The sequence below is a fragment of the Scyliorhinus torazame genome, chromosome 21 (assembly GCF_047496885.1).
Source record: "Scyliorhinus torazame isolate Kashiwa2021f chromosome 21, sScyTor2.1, whole genome shotgun sequence".
Classification (NCBI taxonomy): domain Eukaryota; kingdom Metazoa; phylum Chordata; class Chondrichthyes; order Carcharhiniformes; family Scyliorhinidae; genus Scyliorhinus; species Scyliorhinus torazame.
The window spans coordinates 13,051,118-13,067,628 of record NC_092727.1 but is presented as its reverse complement, the minus strand read 5'-3'; the positions used below and the strand labels follow the sequence as shown (position 1 = coordinate 13,067,628).

The 16,511-nt window shown below is 47.4% G+C and overlaps 1 protein-coding gene across 2 annotated transcripts in view; it reads right to left on the bottom strand.

The window, feature by feature from the left end:
* dscaml1 (Down syndrome cell adhesion molecule like 1) overlaps nt 1–16,511 on the bottom strand; it is a 692,721-nt gene that overhangs the window by 123,901 nt on the left and 552,309 nt on the right. For both annotated transcript variants that reach the window (XM_072486516.1, XM_072486518.1), the window contains exons 19-20: nt 12,543–12,698; nt 2,579–2,718 (exon numbers count right to left, since the gene is read on the bottom strand). In XM_072486516.1, the coding sequence (XP_072342617.1) occupies nt 2,579–2,718; nt 12,543–12,698 (296 nt within the window). The remainder of the gene's footprint in view (nt 1–2,578; nt 2,719–12,542; nt 12,699–16,511) is intronic.

Genomic DNA, 16,511 nt, shown 5'->3' with positions numbered 1-16,511 from the left:
ATTAGCACATCATTATTTGCACAATAATATACCACAGCATAATAAAGAGGTGGTTAAGAATTTAACCATTCAATTTCAAATTTACTCTCAAATTTTTCTGTGAACATTTTTATTGTTGCATATTTTCAATTTTGCTGGGAGCTGTCTTGCACACTTTCTGTCGGTTTTTTCTCATGGATAATGGCGGGCAGCACGGTAGCATTGTGGATAGCACAATTGCTTCACAGTTCGAGGGTCCCAGGTTCGATTCCGGCTTGGGTCACTGTCTGTGTGGAGTCTGCACATCCTCCCCGTGTGTGCGTGGGTTTCCTCCGGGTGCTCCGGTTTCCTCCCACAGTCCAAAGATGTGCAGGTTAGGTGGATTGGCCGTGATAAATTGCCCTTAGTGTCCAAAATTGCCCTTAGTGTTGGGTGGGGTTACTGGGTTATGGGGATAGGGTGCAGGTGTTGACCTTGGGTAGGGTGCTCTTTCCAAGAGCCGGTGCAGACTCGATGGGATGAATGGCCTCCTTCTGCACTGTAAATTCTATGATTCTATTCTATGGTCAGGTGTACGTATTAGGTGGAGAGAAAGGAAAACGGCGAAGGACAATGCCTCAGATGTCCCAGTCAGAAGTGGTGAGGTGAAAGGTCAGTGACTCAATGGTGGGATTAGGAGACCAGGGAAGACTCGTATTGGAGGAAACCAAAGATTGAAAACAGCAAGAAAGTCAAAGAAGATTTACATCTGTATGATGACTTCTTTCATGAACACAGCAAGTCCCAAAGAGCTTTAATAATAATCTTTATTATTGTCAGATGTGGGCTTACATTAACACTGCAATGAAGTTACTGTGAAAAGCCCCTAGTTGCCACACTCCGGCGCCTGTTCGGGTACACAGAGGGAGAATTCAGAACGCCCAATTCACCTAACAAGCATGTCTTTCGGGACTTGTGGGAAGAAACCGGAGCACCCGGAGGAATCCCACGCAGACAAGGGGAGAACGTGGAGACTCCACACAGACAGTGACCCAAGCCAAGAATCGAACCCGGGTCCCTGGCGCTTTGAAATAACAGTGCTAACCACTGTGCTAACGTGCCGCCCAGCTGATAAAATGTTTCAGGAGTGTTTTTGCAGGAAATGCAGCAGCCTTTTTGAACATAGCAAGCCCCCACAAACAGCAATGACCAGGTGATCTGCTTTTGTAATGATGTTAGTCGAGGGATGAATGTTGGCCATGAAGCCAGGGATAACTGCCCTACTCGTCTTCAAAATAGCACCTCGGGGTATTTTACATCCAGAGGGGCAGACAGGGTCTCAATTTAATAAAAGGTGGCACTCCCAACAGTGCACCAATCCCTCGGTACTGCACAGGAGTGCCATTATGGAATTGTGTGCCGAAGGTTCTGCAGTGGGACTTGAACCCACAACCTTCTGCCTCAGAGGAGAGAATGCTACCCATCGGGGCACAGCTGACACACAAGAGGAGTTAAATGAAGAGGGAGTGATTCGCAAAACCTGTGGATTGGAAGAGGAAAAGGCAGTGAGTTCCACAACTTTCAGATTCTTGGACGGAATGAATTAAATAGGAAACGAGTCGAAGGATCTTCCTTTCAACACAGTGAAAATTTTTTTCTTTACTCTTTCATGGGGTTTGGGCCTTGCTGGCAAGGCCAGTAGTCAATGCCCATGAAATTGAGTGGTTTGCTCGGCCCTTTCGGAGGGCAGTTAAGAGTCATCCACATTGCTGTGTGTCTGGAGTCAGATGTAGGCCAGACCGGGTAAGGACGGCAGATTTCCTTCCCTAAAGGGCATCAGTGAGCCAGATGGGTTCCTATGTGAATCAATGATAGTTTCATGGCCACCATTACTAAGACTAGCTTTATATTACAGATTTTGTTTAAATGAAGTGAACCTAAATTCCACCCATTGCCATTGTGGGATCTGAGCATTAACAGTCCAGTAATTAGCAGTAAGTAGTAGTAAATTCAGTACCCCTATGCCACGGCCTCGCCTTATTATAGGGAGAAAGAAGACATGGGATGGTAAGTTTGCAGCCTGGCAGGGACAAGAAAGCAAATTGAGGAGGAGCAGCAATCATGATGGCAGCTACAAAATATAAACAAGAGAGATTGTGGGTGCATAGAGTTAGTATATCAGTGCAACCTGGCAGAACGTGTAAGGGAGACGCCACAGGGCCTTCTTGTGGATGAACAGAGCATGCAAGTTTTGTCCAATCTTGGACCTTATATAAAGTCAAGGATTATTAAGATTCTTTGCACGTATGAAGACCCTGAGCTTGACAAAACCATTTGAGCTCCATTTCGGAAGAGACGAGGTAGTGAAATGGAGAATTTAAATAGTTGAATGAGGACTAAGGGCTGGACATGTGTAAGGAATGGAGACTTGCAAAGATCCACTAAGGTTTTACAGAAGAATTAAAAGTTTCCCAGTGAACATTTGATTCCTGCAACAACAGAACTTGTCAAGATGGAGTTTGACTGGAAGGATTTTTAATCTCCTGGTGTCCTCGGGGCACATTGCTAACATTTAATCTCAGCGGACGGGGAATGGGGTGCTGGAGAACTTGCCACTCACCGGCTGCCCTGACCCGGGGCTCGAACAAAAGATGGTATATTTGCGGATGATTCCATTTGGTTTGGTAGGGGGCAGCCATGCCACCACCACACTGCTCGCTGAAGAGGGGACTGCTTTGATTCCCGCAGGAGGTCCTGGAACTGAATTAAAGAACAGACATTGCGTGAAATGAAGGACAGCTGCTTCAATAACATTTAGTCAAGCTGCTTATTAATTCCTAGAACGCAGAACAACATGTGCTGCAAAAGTAGGCCTTTACAAATCCAAACCGTATCATCAAACCTCCAAAACAATTTGAAAAACCTGTTTGCTGAAGTTCCTATTGATTACTACTTGTTTGCACAGAGGCTGAAACAAGCATTTCATTATGTAAAAATCTGAAAGAAAATGTGATGACTATCACAGAGGGCAAGGAAAATCCCATTTTAAAAATATGCTACAGAACTCTGATTGTCCCTGTATATAAAATGAACATTAACCTATCGAATAAACCCAACCTCTGTGCAGTTACACGGTGAGTAATCCTTACAAAGGAACAGCAAAAGGAAATTCAAGCCCTATTTCACTATCCAGTTACATCACAGCTGATCCGTACCTCAATTCTATTCACCCGTCTTTTTAACAAGATGCTGTTTTTGTAAGATTGAAGCTTTGCGGGAACCTATAGGTACCAAATCAGTCAAACACCTACTCATGCATTTGCCCAATCCTTACCTTATAGTGTCACAAGTAGGCTTACTGCAATGAAGTTACTGTGAAAATCCCCTGGAACATAGAACATACAGTGCAGAAGGAGGCCATTCGGCCCATCGAGTCTGCACCGACCCACTTAAGCCCTCACTTCCACCCTATCCCCGTAACCTAATAACCCCTCCTAACCTTTTTGGTGACTAAGGGCAATTTATCATGGCCAATCCACCTACCCTAGTCGCCATACTCCGGCACCTGTTCGTGTACACTGAGGGAGAATTCAGAATGTCTAATTCACCTAACAAGCACATCTTTTGGGTCTTGTGGGGGGAAACTGTAGCACCTGGAGGAAACCCACGCAGACACGGGGAGAACGTGCAGACTCTGCACAAACAGTGATCCAAGCCGGGGATCGATCCCGGGTCCCTGGTGCTGTGAATCACCAGTGCTAACCACTGTGCTAGTGTGCTGCCCTTCATCTGATGTATGATCAGGAAATAATCTTACTAGGAGGCCCTATAGCACAGTAAAAGGTGACCAGGGTTAACTGCTACTCTCCAAGACAGGATATGGCAAACGTAAATGAAATCTAGGGCTAATGCTGTAGAAACAGCAGGTGTTTTGTCTCTTTGACCTGGCCTCAAGGTACAGCCCAGATTGAAGGTGTGAAACCTCCTGCAGCCTCCTGGCTGCAATCAACAGACCCTGTAAAATTGTCCATGGCGTGTGTAGTTGGATAGTTTTAATCAAACTCTCAGACTACATTGATCCACAACGCAAAACCTCCCTCACTAACCACAAGCTGGCAATTGCCCTCACTGACCATGGGATGGCCGGTGTTAGATCATAGATCATAGAATTTACCGTGCAGAAGGAGGCCATTCGGCTCATCAAGTCTGCACCGGCCCTTGGAAAGATCACCCTACCTAAGCCCATACCTCCGCCCGATCCCCGTAAAGCAGTAACCCCATCTAACCTTTTTGGACACTAAGGGGCAATTTAGCATGGCCAATCCACCTAACCTTCATATCTTTGGACTGTGGGAGGAAACCGGAGCACCCGGAGGAAACGCACACAGGCACGGGGAGAATGTGCAAATTCCGCACAGGCAGTGGCCCAGCCAGGAATCGAACCTGGGACTCTGGAGCTGTGAAGCAACAGTGCTAACCACTGTACGACTGTGCCGCCGTTGAAATGGAATATGTTAGATGAGATTGTGGGTGCATAGAGTTAGTATATCAGTTCCTCTTCTGTGGTGGAAGCTGAGACGCATCATTAGGTCAGGATAAAGTTGTTATTTTGACCTAACTGCGATGTATCAGGGAGTGTTGAATGCCGACACTGGGGTCCATTTCTGCGTTGGAGCCATCACATTGGTTAGTACAACATTCATTTCATTTTTAAGATCTCTTTTGAAAAATCATTGTACTTGTTTGCAAATATGGAAATGTCACGGCTAATATTTATCCCCCAACCATCATCAAACAATAAAAAAAACGTTATTGGGTCATTCTCCTACTTGCGGTGCGCTAATTGTTGCCAAATTTCTAGATTCCATCTGTACTTGTCTTTGAAACTTTGTCTTTGGGACATCTTCAGGTTGTGATGGGTGCCATGTAGGGTGGGCAATAAATGCTGGCCTGGCCAGCACCAGCTACATTCCATTCAAAAACTCAAGTTCTTTCTTTCCCCTAATATTTAACAAAGCTGGAGTTGGGGGTTTCTGCCCACTCCCCCCACCCCCGCGGCGTGATTTGAAGCGGTGAAGGCGGCCGGCGACATGATCTTTCAGTCCCGGAGCGCTCATTGAGGCTCCCCGCTGTTCGCATGCAGAAGATCTCTCCGGCAGGAACAGCCAGGAAATCCCCACTCCAGGACATTTATTTTTAGCATTTCTTCCCAGGCACCTTTTTACCCTTTTTGGGGAATAGCGGGGGTGTGGGAGTGGGTGGGGAGCGGGATTCCCAAGCAGAATTTCAGCCCATTGAACCGTGTTATGAACTCTCTTTCTATGGTCAACAAGTCCTGACGATGGACTTGAGCCCAGAAGTTTGTGGTCCAAGGGTAGGGATGCTACTACTGCACCGCATTGTATCCAGTCTGGAAATTGACAAAACAGGAGTAACTTTGAAGGTTGTTGGTGATACCAAGCTAACATGGAATGCTCTATCCATTGTTTAGAATCCCGACAGTGCAGAATGAGGCCATTTGGCCCATCGAGCCTGCACGACCCTCTGAAAGAGCACCCTACCCAGGCCCACTCCCCCCACCCTATCCCTGTAACCCCACCTAACCTGCACATCTTTGGACACTAAGGGGAAATTTACAATATTAAATCCACCTAACCCGCACATCTTTTAACTGTGGGAATAAACCGGAGCACCTGGAGGAAACCTACACAGGTACGGGGAGAACGTGCAAACTCCACACCGTCACCCAAGGCCGGAATCGAACCCGGGGGGAGGCAGCAGTGCTAACCATTGTGCCGCTGTGCCGACATAATCGGTGCAAGGCTCGCCGTAGCCTTGGTACTTTTTCTTTTCTTGCACAACTCTTAGAATTAGTTACCCAAACTTTCCTTGAGCCTTCTCACTTGAACATGTTTGTTAGCTTTCCTGATTATCACTGGCTTTCAGTTCAGTTAATAGATTGGGGATAGAGTGGGTATGGTGTAAATCCTGCACCTGCACAGTGAGTGGGTGGGCTTCAGGTGGCACTTTGGTTTCCTTTGGATCCAGTAGGTCGGGTTGAACTGCAATCGGGGTAACTTGAGGTCAGAATGTGTTGACATCTGCTAGCTCACCATTCACCCAGGCAGCACAATCTCTCATCTCGCTCTCGCTGTGATAACTACCTCAGCCTTTACTGAAATAATGCTACAAACCCGAAATGTTGTTTTTTTATACGTTTAGAGTACCCAATTAATTTTTTCCAATTAAGGGGCAATTTAGCGTGGCCAATCCACCTACCCTGCACATCTTTTGGGTTGTGGGGGGTGAGACTCACGCGGACACGGGGAGTATGTGCAAGCCCCACACGGACAGTGGTCCGGGGCCGGGATCGAACCCGGGTCCTCAGCGTTGTGAGGCAGCAGTGCTAACCACTGTGCCGCCGTGCCGCCCTGTGGAAGTTGTAACCAAAGGTGGAAGGTCATGTCCACATTCACTTCCGGAATCGTTGCAGTTCCAGGCTGCCTGAGTGCACGTTCTCCCCGTGTCTGCGTGGGTCTCATCCCCACAACACAAAGATATCCAGGCTAGCTGGATTGGCCACGTTAAATTACCCCCTTAATTGGAAAAAATGAATTGGGTACTCTAAAATTTTTTTTTTAAATTTAGAGTACCCAATTCATTTTTTCCAATTAAGGGGCAAATTAACGTGGCCAATCCACCTACCCTGCACATCTTTGTGTTGTGGGGGTGAAACCCACGGGGAGAATGTGCAAATTCCACACGGACAGTGACCCAGAGCCGGGATCGAACCTGTGACTTTGGCGTCATGAGGCAACAGGGCTAACCCACTGTGCCACCGTGCTGCCCTGGGTACTCTAATTTTTTTAAAAAAGAAGTATAAACCAGGCAGCTCAAGAGAGATTGTGGTGGTGTGGGAGGTTGCGGGGAGTGGGGGTTGGAGAAAGGGGCCACTGTCACTTTAAGTGGTCTAATAATTCTAATAATTAATAAGAAAATGATAGATGATGAGACAGCAGTGAACATAATTTCCAGACAGGCCGCTCAAATCCTACCTCCCAGAGTTTTGTTAGATATTGAATTCTGAGAAGCTTACAGGTATTAATGAATGGGGGAGGGGAGGCTGGGAGGAGACTACAGGAGAGAAGATGTTCGAGGCAGCTGAGAGCTTAAGCCTCCATTTTTCAGCATTACATCCTTAATGTGAAAGCATTATGACTGGACCAATGAAGATAAATTCTAATATTTAAAACTGCCACGGACTACATCATCACAATTTAATCCATGTTCAAAGTTAATCCACATTCTTTGCACCTGTTTAGAATGGCAGGGATCAAATCAGAACCTATGTATGTAGATTAATCTGTGACAAGGCCCCTTAGGCCTTGGGCACAAATCTTTATTTCTTCATAAAAATTGCATACGTGAAGCACCACTTATTTGATTTCGAACTTCAGGCTATTCCATTTACAGCACAAGCTACAGATTTTATGTGAAATATTCACACGATAAATTACTGAATAATTGAGCCTACAATATGGCCGCCAGGAGATGTGGCTCAAATCATTGGCAGTGGCCATTTTTTAATGACAATCATACAGCAGTTTATATGCATTCTACTCCTGACTAATGGCCATAATTTTTATGTGTCTCTGGATTGAGGCAGCTGCCTTAAGGGGGACCTTCGCACTTACTGCATTCCCAGCAAACCACTGCTCAAGAGGGAGGGCTGATAGCGCCCGTAGCAACCTCGAGCTTGGAAGAGACTCCAAACTCTTTTGCAACATAATCGGTGGGTAACCCCACAGCAGCATCTCGCATCGATCTCCAGTTTCTAGCATGGGAAAAATGTCCCAAAGCACATCAAAGAGGTGAAGCGGTGGCAGGGATAGACTGAGAGGGGTTTGGGTGTTTTACCCTGTTAACGTGCTGCATTCAGCAGGTGCTTGAGTTCTCCATCGTTGAGTATCATCAGAATGGACACAAAAACCGGAAGTTTATAGCGCTTTGGACTTCCATGTTAAAATATATCACGTCCAAAAATCTCAATCCTGGACTCGTTCTGTGCCCTTGCCCGTCCTTGACCATGTTGGCCTCTAGCGGCCTCCCATTGCCCAAAGTAGTTCATTCAAAATCTTCATCCTAGTTTAAAAGTCCCTTCACTTCACTCTACCTCCGTTGTCATGGCCCAGCACCCTGTAACACTCTCCCTAAATCCCACCATGTTGCCACTGATTTAAAGGAAAGTGCTTGCATTTAGCATTGTGCTTTACATGTTACTAGGATTCTTCAAAGCATTTTACAGCCACTGAAGTGATTGTGAAATAAGTTGTTAACATTGGGAAATTTAGCCACCAATTGGAACACAGCAAGGCCCCATGAAGTAAATCAGCCGAGAATCTGTATTACATGTTACCTGACAGAGAAATTCTCTCACTCTTCTTTGAATAGTGACGTGGGATATTTTGCATCCAATCGCGAGGGACAATGGGGCCCTGTGTTTACAACTCGCCTCTGACAGCACAGCACTCCCTTGGCACTGCACTGCAGCGCTAACCCGGATTGCGAGCCTCAGCAGAAACATATTTGTTCTTGCTTTCAGTTGCCCCTACCCCTGCCATCGCTTCACCTCTCGGATGTGCTTTGGGACATTTTCCCCGTGCTAAAAGCTGGAGGTCGATGCGAGATGCTGTTGCAAGAGAGGTTGGGGTCTCTTCAATGCCCAAGGCTGCTGCAGGCATTATCAGCCCTTTCTCTTGTGCGGCGGTTTGCTGGCAATGTACTAAGTGCAAAGGGTCCCCCTTAAGGCAGCTGCCCCAATCCAGATGCACAACAATAACAGAAGCCCTTGAGGGGGCTCAACTGCACCACTAATTTACGGCTTAAAGGCCGAAAGGAAGCGTGCAAACCCCAGTTCATTCATTAATATGCATTTATTTTCCCAAAAGGATTAAACGCGCCTGAAATCAAAATGTGACAGAGTAATTTGTATTCTAGAAGTGATTAAATACATTAATGATTACCCAGAGAACTTGGATTCTCTTTTGAAATAGGAAATAAAAATCCTTCTATTAACTTTTATGCAAAAAGGGATTAGTTAATGAAAAAATATGCAAATACGTGGGGCCCACAGAATTAAAAAAAAACAGATGTCGATTCCGCTTTGCGGGAGAAACTGGGTCATCCAGTTGACTTGGCAGAATTCCATCAGGATTTACTATCCACTGCAATCAAGGAACAATTAATAACCTTGGAGGTGGCATGTTATAATGGATCTGAACATGATAGGATTTGTTCTGGCATGAACTGAAGCCTTAATTTCAGACTGCAGTCTATAATTAGGTACAGTTTAATTTTAAATCACTTCATCGGTCGAAAGCCAGATTCGCTGGACAAATAACGTTGCAGCCACGTCCGCCTCGAGTCAGTGCCTCAACACGTCTGCTGTCCAATTACAATTTTTTTTTTTAAACCCTCTGCGCCACCTGGCAAAGCTGCACTACATTCCGGTTCTTGGTGACATCCCTAAAGTCTCAGAGCGGTCACGGAGTAATGCAGAGGGACCAAATTCAAAATGGCTGATGGCCAACATAATGCACTCGCTCAGCACATCTTTCTGGCTCGTCTGAATTTAGGGCTGCTTAATTACCTTGTAATATATTTTTACGTTTCCAATCTTTCCTTCCCCTATTTAATTGGTACTTAGATCACCAACTGTAGGATTGGTTGCATTTAACAAGGCATAGGTCCTTTTTAAAATATTCATTGCCAAGATGTCAGCATTTATTGCCTCTTCGTAGTGACTTTTCCAATGAGTAATGGCTGAGTGACACGCTCAGCCACGTTTGAGTCAACCGTGCTCCTGCAGGACTGGGGTCACACATCCCTGGCCAATACCCCTGAACGGCATTAATAAATCAGCTCCTTGGGTACTTTAACAAATGCAACTTGTTACTTCTAAATTATAAAAGAGCCTGCAAATTAAATTGCCTGCTCTGGTGGAATTTTGAAGTGGGTTTCTATTGGATTATTAATGCAGTAGAACTCCTTCACAGCCATTCACACTACTGTACCCCTATCAGTGCAGCGATGCCACCTAGGGCATTCTCGCTCAGTGAAGGTACACTGATGTCCATCATTAAACCAATGATCTTCTTCAGCCAGTCGGATAGCATTATTCAGCTGAGGGGCGATTGAGCAAATTAAATCAAGATGCCAGAGTACTGTTGAGCATGGCTCATTTCTTTCAATTGTGCGGAAGCATTTGTTTTAAAAGTACTGTCGGCCAGCGCTTGCCGTGAGAGTCCAGTTGGCTTGGAGGGTTGTCGGGCCTCCTGCTCATGTGGAAATGAGCCGGCAGCCATTTTCCCTGCTGGTTGTGGGCAGCTTGCACCGTGCCCAATCTGGTTGGTTATTTGGTGGGGCAAATCTAAACTATACACATCAGAAAGCCTGATTCCCAACGCGCTGTTAAAGGAGCTGAAACTCGGGTTAGTAAATGCTAGACTGACCACGTATTGAGTCAATCTGGCAGCTTCTCAGTACAGTTTTTAATTCAAGCCAACACAATCAGAAACAAGTTGCTTCAGACGTTCCTCTCCTCTTGGCTGAACGGTGTGCATCTGAAAGGCAGGGTTGATTTTCCTAAAATGCGACAGCAGTGCAGTTGGGGGGTTGGCAGTGAAGGGGAAAGCAGCTGGCAGCTGTTCACTCGCTCAGTGCCAGGCTTGTTAAAGTTTCAACAGGATCTTAAGATGAGAAACTACCCATAATATGAGGAGAGTGCCCAAATAGTGCACCCCACCCTCCTCCAGAACGTTGCAGGTGGTCTCCCAACTCACATCCAGTCCTGCAGGCTTTCAGGCATGTCCTAAAAGAAGAGAGAGACCAAGAGGCAGAGGATTTTAGGGAGGAAACTCCAGAGTTTATAGTCTAGGCAGATGAAGGCTTGGCCACCGGTGGGGAAGTGACTAAAACTGATGATCCCTTGAGGGCGATCCCTTGAGAGGCTGGTGGTGAGCTGCCTTATTGAACCGCTGCAGTCCATGTGGTGTAGGTACGCCCAGAGTTCTGTTAGGGAGGGGGGGGTTCCAGGATTTTGACAGTGAAGGAACGGCGATTTTCTGCCAAGTCAGGGAGGTGAGTGACTTGGAGGGGAACCTCCAGGTGGTGGGGTTCCCAAGTGTCTGCTGACACTGCCCTTCTAGATGGCAGTGGTTTGGAAGGTGCTGCCTAAGGAGGCTTGGTGAGCATGAGAGGTTACAGAATTGGAGGAGATCAGGAATCTTGGAGGATTGTGTGGCTGGAGAAGGTTAGGGGGATTGGGAGAGACGCAGCCATGGAGAGATTTGAAATCAATGATGAGAACTTTTAAATCAAAGTGTTTCTCAACTGATGCCAAATCCTATGATGCCAATACAACACCATTACAGATGTTAAGCATTGATTGGTAGAGGCACTTGGCATTTTGCATTGCGCTGCCTCACCAGTGGTCTTCAAATGGACAGCGGTGGCCATTTACAAAAATGGATTGTCAGTGATCTCTATCGGGGTCGGGAGCAATGCTCTTCCACCAAACGAAATTGATGCAGGCGACTCTCAACCCTCCGAGGCTGTTACCTTGCCACCTCCAACCTCCTTGAATCAGCCGGAGTCCTGTATTCAGCTACTTGGACTGATGGGTTATTCAGAAAGCAGCTCGCTGGTGGAACCGTGAGGCCACCCGGCCGTAAAAACCGTATGGACAGTTTGCTGGCAATACCAGGAGTACATCTTGAACATTCTCCCCACACCCCATCAATATCTGCCAAAAACAAACAACTGGGCCACAATATGTTCAGAAGATGAAAATTAATATGCTTGAGTTGAGCGAGGGGAGGGTTTTATTTGACGGTTTTCTACTTAACGGCAGCAGTGGCGTCCCCTTTTATTGAGAAGGAGCCAAGACCAAAAGTCAGGAGCACGGTAGCACAAGTGGATAGCACTGTGGCTTCACAGCGCCAGGGTCCCAGGTTCGATTCCCCGCTGGGTCACTGTCTGTGCGGAGTCTGCACGTTCTCCCCGTGTCTGCGTGGGTTTCCTCCGGTTTCCTCCCACAGTCCAAAGACGTGCAGGTAAAGCCATGATAAATTGCCCTTAGTGACCAAAAAAGGTTAGGAGGGGTTACTCGGTTACGGGGTAGGACGCAAGTGAGGGTGGGAGAGAGGGCTTTAGTGGGTCGTGCGGACTCGATGGGCTGAATGGCCTCCTTCTGCACTGTATGTTCTATATCATTGAGGTTGAAAAGAATAGGAGAAAGGGCAAGAAAAATCAAGTTGATGGTAAACATTAAAGTTTTAAGACAAGCACATCTTACTAAAAGACTAAGTTAGAAATGATTAATATATTAACCGGGGTCAACGAGTGGCAATTTTGGCAGCCAATGTAACCAACAATTATTGCTATGCCTTTCAAATTGTTGTTAGTCTTATCCATGTCGTGCCGCTGAATACTCGGTCAGCACCACTGTACCCTGCCACGCAAAACCTGACGAAGGAAACTCTTTCAACTTCTACAGAGGGAGAGAGAGAAAGAAAGGTTCTCACTGTCTTCTTTCGTCTGTGTGTAGAGCACCAAACTGCGAACGCCATCTCCTGCCTGAGTGAAGGCCAGCACCTGCACGCTGTAATTGGTGAATTTCTCCAATCCCTTCAGTTCCACGCGGGTCTCCATGGTTGTGATATTCTGCATCGCTCCCCAGTCTAGATCAAAGCACAAAAGGAGAATTGGATTGGATGGGCGGCAATGGAACAAGGGGAAGCTTTGTGGGGTTCAGCTGGCACAGTAGGTTGGAGGCCACTTTTTCACTTCTGGAACTAGGGTGCGGAGCCAAGGGCTTTTGGGATGGAAATGTTCCTTATCCACCATCTGTGAGGGTTCCACGTGAGATGGGAATAGTCAATCCAGGTCAACTCACAAAACTGACATTCATTGCTGCAAGTTGGCTGTTGTGAGAAATGGCAAAAGCGCAAAAGGAGGCACTTTTATTTAATTGTGACTGAGAAATGAGGGCAGATTAAAGGAAGCTTTACTCTAATACCAATCATGAATTGAGAGTAACTTGACATTGACACTGGCTACTTGAAATGGGAAATGCTCCATTCCTCAGCATTACACACACATCACACATTGTACACACATCACACACACACATACACACACACATTGTACACACATCACACACACATCACACACATCACTCACACACATACACACACACATTGTACACACATTGTACACACATCACACACACTGTACACACATCACTCACACACATATTGTACACACATCACACACACACATATTGTACACACATCACTCACACATACACACATATTGTACACACATCACACACACACATACACACACACATTGTACACACATCACACACACACACACGTCACACACATCACTCACACACATACACACACACATTGTACACACATCACACACACACACACGTCACACACACTGTACACACATCACTCACACACATACACACACACATTGTACACACATCACACACACCCACACACACACACGTCACACACACGTCACACACATCACTCACACACATTGTACACACATCACACACACACACACGTCACACACACTGTACACACATCACTCACATGCATACACACACACATCACACATTGTACACACATCACACATACACACACATCACACACACTGTACACACATCACACACATACACACATTGTACACACATCACACACACTGTACACACATCACTCACACACATACACACACACATTGTACACACATCACACACACCCACATACACACACGTCACACACACGTCACACACATCACTCACACACATTGTACACACATCACACACACACACACGTCACACACACTGTACACACATCACTCACACGCATACACACACACATCACACATTGTACACACATCACACATACACACACGTCACACACACTGTACACACATCACACACATACACACATTGTACACACATCACACACACTGTACACACATCACTCACACACATACACACACACATTGTACACACATCACACACACCCACATACACACACGTCACACACATCACTCACACACACTGTACACACATCACTCACACACATACACACACACATCACACATTGTACACACATCACACATACACACACGTGACACACACTGTACACACATCACACACACCCACATACACACACGTCACACACACTGTACACACATCACACACATACACACATTACACACACATATCACACACACACATTACACAAACATCACGGGCGGGATTCTCCCAGCCCTGGGCCGGGCCAGAGAATCAACGTGACTGGGCCATGCCGCCCCGACGCCAGCACGCGATTCTCCGCAGAGTGGAGAATCGGCACCATTGGCGCTGGCGTGGTTGGCGCGGCGCCGGACGCGAGCCGCCCTAGACGGCCGGCCCGCCGATTCTCGGGCCGGGATGGGCCGAGCGACCGCCGTGGAAACGCGCCATCCACACCTGCTCTCAGCTGGCGGGAACTCAGCGTGGAAGGGTCGGGTTGCGACCTGTGGGGGTGTGGAGGGGGGGGGGGGGGGGTCCGAGCCCGCTGGGGACCTCCAATGCAGCCCGGCCTGCGATCGGGGCCCACCGATTGGCGGGCCGGCCTCTCTGGCTGGGGGCCTCCTTTCTTACGCGCCGGCCCCTGTAGTCCTGCGCCATGTTGCGTCGGGGCCAGCGCGTTGAAGGAAGCCACTGCGCATGTGCGGATCCCGCGGCAGCCAGTTCACACCGGGATCGGCAGCTGGAGCGGCGTGAACCACTCCAGCGCCGTGCTGGCCCCCTGTAGGGGCCAGAATTCGTCCTGGGAGCGGCCCGTTCACGCCATCGTAAAACGCGACGGCATTTACAACGGCGTGGACACAGTCGCAGGATGAGAGAATCCCTACATACCGACACACACATACATTACACACACACAGCACGCAGACACACATGCAGATATTATACGCACACATCACACATTACACGCACACCGACGTCACACACACACATCCCACAGACATGCACACAGACACACACAGACATGAGGAGTCATTCTGCAGGACTCTCACTTTTTGTCACTATAAAAGAGCAAATCTTGTCATTGGCCGAGGGGACACAGCACAACAGGCAGAATGTGAACTGTGATGTAGCATAAGGGAGAGCTTTGGAATAAAATGTGTCCGTAATCAAGACAACCTGCAAACTCTGGGGATCTGAAACATAAGCGCTGGGAAGGTGGGGGATGCCAGCAGGGGGACTGATGGTCGCAGAGTAGGTCAGCCATCAGGGTAAAGGGGAAGAAAGATTCTTCCAGAGCGGAGACTCTGCAAATGTTCTACATATTCAAATATTCTAGACAATACTGATTTCATTACCAACGGAAGGTGGGGAACATTGTGATCTTGTGGAACCTGTTTTTTTTTTAAAGTTTAGAGTACCCAATTCTTTTCTTTCCAATTAAGGGGAAAATTAGCGTGGCCAATCCACCTACCCTGCACATCTTTGGGTTGTGGGCGTGAGCCCCACGCAGACACGGGGAGAATGTGCAAGCTCCACACGGACAGTGACCCGGGGCCGGGATCGAATCCGGGTCCTCGGCGGCGTGAGGCAACAGTGCTAACTACTGTTCCACTGTGCCGCCGCGCCACCCCTCCAGGAACCTGTTCTGATCCTCTTCAGGAGTCTGAGAGGAATTGCCAAGAATTTTTTTCTCCCCGAGTTGGCCGACGTTAAAACAAATCTGTTGATTCTTGGCTCTGACAGTAAACGATTTGGCTGTAGGTGTGTGGGAGCATTGCTGGCCATAGTTCTTATCTGCAGATTTACCGTATGGGGGTAGGTACAATGTACCACTTACCCGTTCTTCATTTTGAAAAATCTGGAACCATGTTAACAGAGAGAGAAAAAAGCAGATGTTTCCCCTCTCCAGTTGGTCTGTAGATTAACAGTCGCAAGTAGTGAGTGAAACCTACTGTGGGTGTTTATTGATGGCAGGATATGTCACCCATGTCAAATAAAATATTTCCGTCTGGAGTGACCCATTTGGCTCTCTGTTCACAAGACTACGCAGGGAATGTGGGTGGCACGGTGGCCCAGTAGTTAGCACTGCCGCCTCACAGCGGCGAGGTCACAGGTTCAATCCCGGCCCCGGGTCACTGTCCGTGTGGAGTTGGCACATTCTCCCCGTGTCTGCGTGGGCCTCACCCCCACAACCCAAAGATGTGCAGGGTAGGTGGACTGGCCACGCTAAATTGCCCCTTAATTGGAATAAAATAATTGGGTCCTCTAAATTTATTTTTAAAAAGACTAAGCAGAGAACGATCTTATTTTTTCCCAACGTCCCCCTTTCTTCTTGTGATGCTGCATCATGGACACCAGTGTTGGAAACGTGGTTGTTTGAAGATTCAGAAGTGTCACCTCTCTGCACCATATAAACCAGGAAGTTTCCAGCTTTGGTTCCTGGCTTGTGCTG